This window comes from Phragmites australis, chromosome 19 (assembly GCF_958298935.1).
Source record: "Phragmites australis chromosome 19, lpPhrAust1.1, whole genome shotgun sequence".
NCBI lineage: Eukaryota > Viridiplantae > Streptophyta > Magnoliopsida > Poales > Poaceae > Phragmites > Phragmites australis.
The window spans coordinates 2,697,445-2,709,655 of NC_084939.1; the positions used below are offsets into that span (position 1 = coordinate 2,697,445).

The window sequence follows — 12,211 nt, forward strand, 5'->3', positions numbered from 1 at the left end:
TCATGGATACCGGTAAAAACATGATCATAATACATATATCGATCATGATTTTTTTTTCTAAGAACTCATAGGGAATTACGGCCCCTTTGATACTAGTGCTGCAGGTGATGATGGACTCGACGATGAATCTCTGGTTGGTTCACATGCAGGTGATGCAGTAGCATCTCCATCGTCAGGCTCTACAAATGCACACGTATCAGCAAGCACCGGCTCTAAAAGATCAAGAGTCGGTACTTTCGAAGTTTAGCAAGACTTTGAAAGGTTCTACAGAGAGAAAGATGGGGTAAGTGTCAGATATTCTAGGTGTTATATTTGCAAATATGAATTATTTGCAAAGCCCTTAAGTGGAACAGGATATTTGAAGAGGCTGCCACAACTTGCAATCGAAAGAGTGGAGCACCCATGAAGCAAACAGTGCTGCAGTACAATCCTGATAGCTCTATTCGTCATTGAGAGTATGACTCTGCCATTGCTCAAAAAGAGTTATACCGTTTCATTGCAAGAGCGGATCTACCACTCAACATCGGTGAGTCTTCTGCATTTGAAGATTATATTAAGCAAACTCATAATCTTAGGTTCGCGCATGTTTCTAGACAGACAACTAGTAGGAATATGATAAAATACTACAATACGTGTCGTAGCAAGCTTAAAAAAATGTTGCAAATATGTACATTTTCAGTTGCTTTAACCTCGAACATATGAGAGGTAGGGCTAAGAGAGGATTATCTTAGTGTTGTTACTTATTTTTTTAATAATGATTGGGAATTAGAGGGGGGAATAATATGTTTCAGGTTGATTGATAATACGTATATCGGTGAAAATATTGTTGAAAAAAATATATCAAGTAGTTGAAGACTTTGATCTGATAAATAAAATATTTTCTATCACTTTAGATAATACCGGTGCAAACTATAGAGCCATGAATATTCTTACTCCGTTGTTTAGTACATATGCTGAATCTTTATTGCTATATCAACATTGTACTTGTCATATTATCAATTTTATAGTAAAATTCGGTTTGAAGAGGTTATCAAAATACTTAGACGATTTTCGTACTGCAGTGTCTGTTGTAAACTCCTCTAACCAATGAATTACAGTATATAAGTAATATAATGTTACAATAATTATACATCCACATAAATTTACTATAAATATACTGATAAAATAAAACTCTATTTCTATAATACTTTAAAATATTATACTTATAAGAGCACATTTGAGCACATTTGGTGTCCCCTCCAGCGGTCATCAGGCAGACCGACGGACGGGCAGCTGCGCGCAGTCTGGGCGTGCTCCTGCCAACTGTCCCCTCAAGCGGTCATCAGGCAGACGGACGGACGGGACGCGAGTGTGAGTTGCGTCAAATCGCCCCGGCGCCATCATTGCCTATCTGCTTGACCCGAGCCCGCCCCGCCGCCCTCCCGAGGCGAGCGCGCGCGTCGCCTGCCTCCCTCCGCCTGCGCGCGGTCACCTCCATCCGTCGTCGTCTATCCCCCCGCGGCCCCGTCTCTCGCTACCAGCGACCGGCCTCATCTCGTACGCGCGCGCAGGGTGCGTCATGCCCGTCAGGCGAGCGGGCGGGCGGGCGGGCGCGCTCGTCTCGTACGGTGCCCGGCGCTCTGGCCGCTGGCGCGGGCGGACGTCACGCGCCGGCTCCGGTTTTTGTCCCTCTGCAGCCTCCAGGCAGGCACGGCCGAACGGCATCCAGCTCCCACGCACTGTATAGTATTCGATTCGAGAGAGTACGAGTAACAGTGGAATGACATTTGCCACAAGCTCGTGAGTCTACCGAGCTCGAATAGCACATCAAAGTTCGATTAACCCTAACTGTTATCTGGTAAGATAAAACCGGTATCTATTCATTTTAGTCAAACTTATTTTTTAACCTCACAATCTAATCTAAAATCTAATCACCTAATCTAAGACTATGTAACTATATACACATATAACTTATAGATAAGACTATAAAAAAAACTCTGAGACTCGTAAACTACTTAAATTCAACTTGTTTTAGACTTAATTAGAACTCGGTTCGAGATCCTAACCAGCTAAACTCAAACTTGGTTGTAAGCTTAAACAGATCTTTAATTCGGATAGAGCTCGGCACGAGTTTGTATAAACTCAAGTTAAGGTGACAGATTTGTTCGAGCTTGGCTCGTTGACAGCCTAGCTGCATGCGCGGATGCGCCGTTAGTTGGTCTCCTCTTCTGCTGTGTCAGCTGGTGCCATGCATGCATGCTGTGTGTTAACACACACATATATGGTCTCTTCTGTTACTCGTGTGCACGTACGCCGAACATTGTATTATTGCTTCAAAGCAAATGGAATGGGATCCTCTGATGTCAAGTCAATGAGCTATAGTGTCTCTAATTTTGCTTCATCTTAATTATAAAATGAATGAGCTATATTGTCTCTGACGTTGCTCCATCTCAGCCATGCGATCTACAAGCGACATATCGGATTTGACCCGACAACACATATATGAACAGTGATTTCACAAAATATTTTTAGGAACAGTTATTTGCACAGTGTTTTGGTGAGCAGTAACGTTAGAGACCTTGTTCCATATTGTACCACTAGACTCTTTACTACGTGAAAAACATACAAATAAGATACAATTTAGTGATGAATCTTTCTACGACCCGTTATTTATTTAGCATCAAGTCAGGGTCGGACCATGAACCGTTACTGATGATAAGTTATTAGTGATGGATGATGGGTCATCAAGTTACCCGTCACTAATGATATTAGTGACGGGTCATAACTACACTCTTCACTAATGTATAACACAATAGTGACGGCTCTCCATGCACCAGTCATAAGTGACCAATCATGATATGACCCGCCACTTATCACCTGATATTAGTGATGAGTTTCCTTGGGCCAGTCATCATTAACGGGTCGTAACATCACCCGTTACTTATGACGTAATATCACCCATTACTTAGTCATAAGTGACAGATGATGTTACGACCAATCACTAATGACTCAGCTTTGTTATTAGAGTTGACCAGCTACTGCACGCCCAGCAGTTACAGAGATAGGTCTTAGCGCCAACTTCTGACGATTTTTTTAGTTCCACTATAGACTCTACAATATCTTGTTGATTTCAAATTTAAATTATTTATAGGTCTTTGAAGGTTTACATCTCCCTTTTTCCTCCTCCTCTAACCCTTATTTGGTAGATTTTTGTGCTTTGATTTGTAATCAATCATTTTGCATCTTTATCCAAAATCTTAGTACAAGTGAGTTGTATTTATGTCAGATTTGACACTATATTTGCCCGATCTACCACGAGATGCCACAGATCTAGTGTAATTATATGGAATTTTTAATCACATGGTTAATCATGTAATTAAGGTAATTGTTAATGTAGAATGAATGTTTTTACATTGTAGATAGAGAACATAAGTTGGATATACTTTGAAATGTGGACTTGTCCGGAGTACCTGAGCAGGGTGGAGTATTTCATGAGTGCTGCGTTGGCGAATATGAAAGATCAGGGTGAAACGACAATGTCTTGTCCATGTCACGATTGTCAGAATGATAAGAAGTTCTCGAAACCAGACAATGTCTATGCACACTTGGTTACGCGTGGATTTAAAAAGAATTATACATGTTGGAACAAACATGGCGAGGAAGGCCTTAATGAAGGAGAGATGGATCGGGGTCTCTAATGCCGATAGTGTGAATCAAGGACTTACACCCGGTGATATGAATCATAATCTCATGGACGAGAACATATTAGGCTTCAATGATAATGATCTTGTGGATTTATAGAGAATATGGACCAGATGGTGCAAGATATCGAGCAGCATGATGAGTATAAAATGGTGCGTTTGCTAACTTCTAGGAATTTGTGCGAGATTTCAAGACACCCCTTTATTCTAACTGTAAGAAGAAGTATACATGGCTATTTGGAGACCTAATGCTTCTACAGCTGAAGACAACCCATGTTTGGACTGACAAGAGTTTCGAAGTATTGCTAGATCTACTAAGTGACATACTACTGGAGGGGAACTTGGTGCTCGAGGGCGTCTATGATGTAAAGAAGACAATTTATCCTTTAGAACTGGAAATAGAAAAAATACATGCATGTAAGCAGGATTGTATCTTATTTTGTAGAGAGTATCCAGAGCTAGATCAATACACATTTGTGGAACCCATCGAATAAGCGTAGAAATGATAGTGGTGATGAAGATAGAGGCAAGAAAAGTAAAGGGCCTCATAGGAAGGCGGTGTGGTATTTTCCCGTAATTCTCCATCGGAAGTGAAAGGAGAAAAAATTGGTGCGTTGGCGTAAGGAGGGTCGTAAGAATGACACAATGATACGACACCCGACGAATTTCGCTTAGTGGCGAACCATTAATTCTACATTTGGTTGGCTCACTAAAGAATTGAGAAATATTAGGTTTGCTATGAGCACAGATGACATGAATTCATTCGGTAACATGAGTATCTCACATAGCACCTAATCTGTTGTATTGTCGATTTACAACCTTCCACCTTGGCTTTATAAAAAGTGGAAATACATTATATTTGTCGATATTGATATTAGGACCGAAACAACCTGGCAACGATATAGATGTGTAACTTAAGTCTTTAGTCGATGATCTTAAGAAACCCTAGTCGGAAGGCGTCGAGGTTTGGGATCACTACAAGCAAGAATACTTTACCTTGTATGCCACATTGTTCGTCACCGTCAATGATCTGCTAGTACTTTATAACTTATCAGGTCAGAGCAAAAGAAAATATGAAGCTTGCCCCTATTGCTTAGATGACACTTGCAGTTTGAGGTCGCACAACTCAATGAAAATAGTATGCATGCGGTATCGATGTTTTCTTCCCAAGAAGCACCCGTACCGAAACATGGATAAGTAGTTTAATGGCACAATAGAGAAAACATTACCTCCAAGGTATTTCAGCGGGGAAGATGTCAACAATTAGGTTAAGAATACCAATGTTATCATTGGCAAGCGAAAATAATCTTCCAAAAATGATGAACAAAAAAGAATATGGAACAAGAAATTAATACTATTCGAGCTAGAGTATTAGAAAACATTAGATGTTCAATACTCTATCGATAACATGCATATACAAAAGAATATCTATGAGATTTTGATCGGTACATTGCTCCAAATGAAGCAAAAAGAAAAGAATCATGAGAACGCACGAGCTAATCTAAAGAAATGAGCTTAAGGTTGTAGCTTCATGCATATGATATGAACAAAGAAAAACACATACCCCCAGCAGCTATCACTCTCTCCAAAAAGGAGAAAAAAGAATTATATGAGTTCTTGAACAGTGTGAAAGTTTCCTCAGGTTACTCATCCAACATCGCAAGATTTGTTTTGGTGAATGAGTTTAAAATTAATTTTGCCATGATGAAGTCCCATGATTACCATGTGATGATGGCGTCACTGCTTGCAGTAGCTATTAGAAACATCCTCACAATTAAGGTTTGCGAGGCTATCCTGAGACTGTGCTTTTTCCTCAATGCAATTAAACAAAATGTGATCAATCCAAACTTACTGGAGGAGCTAGAAAAAAGACACTTTGAGACTCTATGTATTCTTGAGGTCTATTTCTGACAATCCTTTTTCAATATAATGATCCATGTCATTGCTCACCTTATGAAGGAGATACACTACATTGGCCCTGTGTTCTACATCACATGTTTTCATATAAGAGATTAATGGGTGTTCTCAAGTCGTGTGTAAGGAATTGAGCATTTCTTGAGGGATGCATCATGCAAGGTTACTTGATGGAGGAGGCATTGGAGTGATCTATTGACTACATTAACCCAAATAACCTAATTGGCCTGCCTAAATCTCTTTATGAGAGGAGACTCGCAAGTGTAGGGGTTTTGGGGGAAGATATCAATAACACTTGATCTGAAGGTATACGACCAAACTCATTTTCTTGTGTTGAAACGACGATGGCAAGGTCGCAACGGCGAGGAATGGCGGCGCGGCGGTGCTGTGGTGGCGGCTAGGTGGGGAAACAACGAAATGGAGGCCGGGCTACCCTATTTATAGAGGGGAGGGATGAGCAGTGAGGCGGTGCGATGCGCTATGCTATCCACGGTGAACAGAATGGCGGCGGTGATGTTTACTGCAGCATGGCGGCTCTGCGCCGGCCACGCGCGTGCGCGGGCACAGAAGTCGCAAGGCGTCAGGCACTCGGGCAGCGTGCTGTGAGGGCAAAGAGAGGGGGAGAGAGTGAGAGCGCAGGCAAGTTGCTGGTGCATTCAATGTGGGGAGGCGACGATATTACCCCGAGGGGGGTTGGTGGCTGTCATAGTGGCAGGCAACGCGACGGCGGTGCGCTAGAGGAGGGAGATGACTCGGGCATGCGAGTGAGCGGATGGGCGACACGTGGATGGCTACACGCGCGTGGGCGCACATCGGCCGGGTTGTGCAACACGATTGCTGGGCTGAGCGAGGCATGTTGGTGGGCCAAGCGCAGGGAGAGAACGGGGAAGGGAAGCCGAGCCAGTGGGTTGATTTGCTGGGCCTCACAAGGAGAGATGGAAGGAAGATTAGTCCCGGGGAGAAAAAGAAAAAGGAAGAAAATGAAAAGGGTTTTGAGACAAATACAAAGAGAGATTTGAATTTGGATTTGAGTTAGGTCTTGGCATAAATTCAAATGGGGATATTTGAATTATGAGATGGAAGTAAAGCTCTGAGATTTAGAAGATGATTTGAATAAAAAAGATTTGAATTCAAATTGAATTTGAGTTAAATGGAATATAAGAATAGATTTAAAATTGAGAGACATTCAATTTCAAATCTCCACTTAAGAAACCATAAAAATAATAAACCAAATGTACATGAATTAGATAATGCACCAAGAAGTTCAGAAATTAAGGTAGTGCATTTTAGAATACTTAGCCAATTTAATATATATATATATATATATATATATATTCATATACATATTCCGTTGATTTTATTTGGTTTAATTAATTACAATTTTTTAATTTGGAGTAAAATTTACTATTAATTAATATGCTAAAACTTAGAATGTTACATAAATACCACAAGATCTTTATTTTGAGTTGGAGTTTAAATTCTACAACCATTTATTTGAGAACACAATAAGCTTATTAATCATTTGTTTATATATGAAATAGACTATAAAACTTACATTTGTAGGTAGTCCCTATCTAAATGTGTCACATTCATAAGAGATGTTAGTATGTACTAACTTTGACACTAGATTATGTCAGACAATTTGTTTGTCTATAGTGATGAGTCAACGGAAAGAGATGTTCTTAGATATTCTTCACATTACTTTCGCAATTATAGCCTTTTACCTCTTAGATTATTAATCATCTGTTTGCATATGAAACAGACTGAAAAACTCTTATTCGTAGGTAGTCTATATCTAAATATGTCAAGCACATAAGAGATATTAATATACACTAACTTGGATACTAGATTGTGTCAAGTAATTAGTTTATGTATAATGATCAATTAGCGGAAAGAGATGACCAAAAGATTTGTTCTCATTAGAGCAACTCCAACCGACTCCCTAAATCTCGCTCCCTATTTCTTCATATAGAGAGCCTCTGTAAAAGATTCCCTCTCTATTTCTCTACGCGCTCCAACCGACTCCCTAAATCTCGTTCTCTAAATTCCACTCCTCTATATTTTATTAGTATCCTATAAATAAAAAATATTTGCAACAATTATATTTCTAACGGCTAAATTTTGTATATGTTTGAATTTTGTTTGAATTCAAATTGAATTAAAAGAAGAATACCACATGAAATTATAAAAATACATATAAATAGAGCATTACAAAGGAAATCATTTTTTCACCATATAACCTAGGATTGAAAATAATTTTAGAAATTAGTCCATCACATAAGAAGATTATTAATGATTTTTTCCAAATTTTTGGGAATTGATTTGAGGCCTTAACAATTGTTAGAAGTTATAAAAGTAGACTTTTTTGGATAATTTTAGTTTAAATTTTACATAAGATTTTTGGATGAATCTAGTTAAAATGGGTTGCACATGAATTATAGAACACGTATAATTTTTTTTAGGATTTTTAGAGTAATAGAAGATCACTGTTTGAATTGAGGAAATGGGAAAAAGAAATTGGAGCTGCCAGTACTGTTCACCAGCGGGTCCATCTGTGAGCGTCGGTTCCCGAGACCTAAAGAGCGAGACGGACTGGATAGGGAGCGAACAGATATAGCGAGCGAGTTAGCGAGTGGGTTGGAGATGATTTTTTAAGTTGATTGCTATTTTTAATGATAGAGAGCTGGAAAGGGAGTCGGTTGGAGTTACTCTTACTTAGAACTATTGTCTAAGTAGCAACATGATACCATCTCAAATTTTTTCTAATATTAGAACCTCAAAAAACTGTAGCACGATGCACACTTGGAGGATAAAGATCATCCCATCTGGTAGTACAGTACATTTGAGATCCTTTTTGTTTGCACATGAGTACATGCACTGCCAACTTGCACCAAACTGTGACACACTCTCACGTCAGAGCAAGTAAAAGATGCAGTCATCCTCCCTGCCCTGTACTGTACTGAATCCGCAGGATCTCTAGTGCTCCACTCCCCCACACAATCTTTGCTCCCTTTTCCCAGAAAGAACCACAGTAAATAAATTTCGCGACAAGACGGCGTGCATCTTGTCAAGCCTTAACTGTAACGAACTACCCGAAATTTACTCCATCTCTTTCGAATCCTTTCACTGCTCTCCAGTCGATCCTCACGACCTCACCTACACAGCAGAAACAAGAAACTCTCCTGTGACTTGGTACTGTCTATAAGTAGCCCTGCCTGCGTGGCTGTCTCTCTCAAAGGCACACTAGCTCTTGAGATTGTCCTCCGGTTTCACACTGCGGTTCCTTCCAGGTCGTCGCCGGCGTCGCCATGGCCCGGTCCTTCGTGTGCTTGGCGGCGGTCGCGTGCTCTTGCCTCGCGGTGCTTGTGCTCCCGGCGCAGGGCCGTGCTGGTCTTGGTACGAACAAGCTTTCAGTCTGAAACTCTTTTCGACTCTCCCTTCTCTCACATTATGCTCCGATACATGTGATGTGCTGGTAAAGTATTTCTTTCTCTCTCTCTCTCCTTTTCTCTGCCTTTTGTTGCCTTGCTTCGATGCATGCAATGTGGTGATGATGCTCTCGTGATCTCACCTTCGTCTTGATCTTCTTCGCACTTCATTTTCAGGTCTAGCTGCTGGATTCCGGGGCAAGGATCATCTGCTCTCCGAGCCTCAGTTTCATGTCACAGAGGTATTACTGCCAATTGCCATCGCTCGCACAGTCGCATGTTTATTTTGCATGGCATGTTATTCTCGTTTAGCTTGCTCTATGCTTCAACGTTGTGGTGGTGCAACGAACTGGCAGCAGGAGGAGGAGCAGCGTGGCGTGACGATGAAGGCGAGGCCTTCTTGGTCATCGTCGGCGGCGGGGTGGGTGAGGCCGGAGCTGCGATCGGTGCCGGCCGGGCCGGACCCGATGCACCACCACGGCAGCCCGAGGCGGCCGGAGCAGGAGCGCGCCACCCCGTGACCCGGCCGGCCGTCTGGGCGGCCGCAGAGGATCTGGCTTTACGTTGCTGCTTACCTGCGTCTGCATGCTCGCCGTGCGCGCATGCCTGGCGACGTTAGGCTCGGTGCTCCGGAAGGCTGTGTGGCCTCATCTGTGGGCGCGGTTAGTTCGTGTGTAGGGTGTAGCGAGACCAGGAATTGAGCTACGATGGTTTGGGCATTTTGGTATGTACAAATGTGTATTATCGTATCCCTGTGAAAGTGCAATTGTCACTGAGAAATTGTTAAAAGATCTGTGCAACCCGAAACTAAGGCCCTGTTTGTTTTGGATTATAAAATCTAGATTATGATCAAAAATTTAAAAGCTAAAACAAACAACTGGATTGTAAAAGTTGTATTCTGATCATAATTCAAAAGCTGAAACAAACAGCTGGTTGGAAAGCTGTTTGGAAAAGCTGGATTGTTACAATCCAACATACAGATTGTAACAATCCAGCAATCTGCTTTCCACCAGATTCTAACAATCTACAATCCAGTTTTTTACAATCCAGATTTTACAATCCAGCTTCTTACAATCCACAATCTATAAGCTGCTTTTCACAATCTACAGCTGAAACAAACAGGGTCTAAGAAACCTATGTGCTGCATTTCCTAGGATAAAAAAAACAGGGCCTAAGAAGCCTATGTGCTGCATTTCCTAGGATAAAAAGTACAACTGAAGTCTCACTATAAAAGAAAGGGTGATACCACGTTTTAAGCATCTGTTTTTCTTTTTATTTTTAGACCATGAATTTGATCCGTTTGATCTTCATCTAACGTATCTCCTGCCTTCGTCTTCCCCTGCGCCCTCCGAAGCCTAGAGTTACCCTTTCGATGCACTCCCCACCGCCTCGCCTCATCCGTTGGTTGGTGGTGCCCCTGTCGTCTTGTTGGCTTGCTCCTCCGACGTACCTTTGTCATGTTAACTATTTTATTTTAGAGTTCTTTCGTTCTAACAAAAACCCATCAATCGTCCTCCACCGCTTCGCTCCTAAACTCATCTTCTCCGTTACACCAACCTCCTTCCCTGAGCCTCCTCTAAAGCTGGCAATAAAGGAAGTAACCCAAATCAATCCCCCTGGAACTGCTACCGGAGCACGGCTCCCCCTCGCACACGCGTGTTCACACCAGTTTGATGATCATTAGGCTGCAAAAGAAAAGATTACTAAAGTTCCGCAGAAATATCCACCAATAGTATGCAAATACAGAACCCCAGAGGCTTGCTTGCTGCATATACAACTACAATCCAGCATTTCAGCAATTGAACGTTACCCACTTGTTCTCAACAATGCAGCTACATTGCATACAAATTAGTTGTACAGAACCCCGAAGTATGTACAGCAGGGATTAAATTTTCCGGAGAAATTTTGGTGAATTTTGTGAATTTTTTTTTCACTTGGCATATGGGACCTAGAGAGCTAGAGGACGATAAAAAATTCATCCAAAAAAATCATAAAACGAAATTCCAATTGCGTTAACCTCTTTTTGGCAGAAAGATTAAAAAAACTCTAGTTTTACATCTTCAATCCCGACCCAATCCATTCCCCCTAATATATAAGAACCTTCTGCCCCGCCAAAATCCATCTTGATCGAAAAAGCATTGGAAGTCCGACCACACTGCCTACTATGTCATGAAGATTGGTGAATTTAGGGAGAGTGGTTTAACCGGATGACATGTAGCTAAGGATTTCATTAGTTGAAGGTTGAGTCCTTTGAAAGCGCAAACTCGTTTTGTCTGGGAGTATTTTGGAGTTAAAGATAGCTCCAAGGATGTTGCCAGAAGTAAGAGCACATGTCACTTTGCTGCATCTATTGTTGTAGTCGAATTCTTTTGAGTAACTTTACCTTGTTTTTTTTCAGCTTTGTATCTTCGGGATACTACGGCTCTATTGAACAAGCTCTTCTATGATGAAGCTCAAGCGTGCTCAATTAAACCTTACTCCTATTCGAATCCTCAACCGGAGGTGGGGATTCTTGAGTAAGAAAGTAGTGCTAATTAATGTTTAATCATCCTGACTAGTTTTTCTGATAACAGGCTCTAGTTCTTCATCAAGAACACATCTTTACGACCAAGGTCCATGAGCTTGATGGCTCTTCCTCCTCTAACGCCGACGACAAGGGGAAAATACCAATCAATGAAGGGGCCAAGGGGTATCTTTGATCAAAGAGATCATCCTCGTCATTTGTTCCATTACGTGATCTGGAGCCCCTCAAGCGCTCTCGGAGAAGAAGTCAACTGATACCGTTATCAAGTTATTAAATAATTATGTATTTTCTGTTCTATTTATTGAGTACTCACTTGCTGACGCCCGATTGGTATGAGTGGTCCTTTGACAGGGAACATCTGGAACTCTCAATCGCCTCTTCACACAACTGACGCGCCTAACGACTCGGTGAATGAGGTAACTCTTAGCAAGTAGTTTCCCTTACATTGGTCATTCTTCTGCTAATTGGTATGATAAGTATAGAATGATGATGAATCATTATGAGATGGTTTCTTGCATGCACTGGCAACTTTGGCTTCATCCGATCCCCTAATCATCCCTCCTGCGCAACCGAACCCTACCGCCGGTACGACGAAGAATATAGTAATCAAGAGACTGAAATCAAAAGTCAAGGCACTCATCCCAATTGCTAAAAGGTTTGATTTG

At 41.5% G+C, this 12,211-nt stretch overlaps 1 protein-coding gene across 1 annotated transcript; it reads left to right on the top strand.

Annotated features, from left to right (window-relative positions):
- Positions 1 to 8,902: 8,902 nt before the first annotated feature.
- Positions 8,903 to 9,543, top strand: LOC133901030 (protein FLORAL ORGAN NUMBER2-like). Its single transcript, XM_062342323.1, has 3 exons — positions 8,903 to 8,990; positions 9,200 to 9,264; positions 9,379 to 9,543. Exons 1-3 carry the CDS (start codon positions 8,903 to 8,905, stop codon positions 9,541 to 9,543), a joined length of 318 nt encoding a protein of 105 aa, XP_062198307.1.
- Positions 9,544 to 12,211: the final 2,668 nt, after the last annotated feature.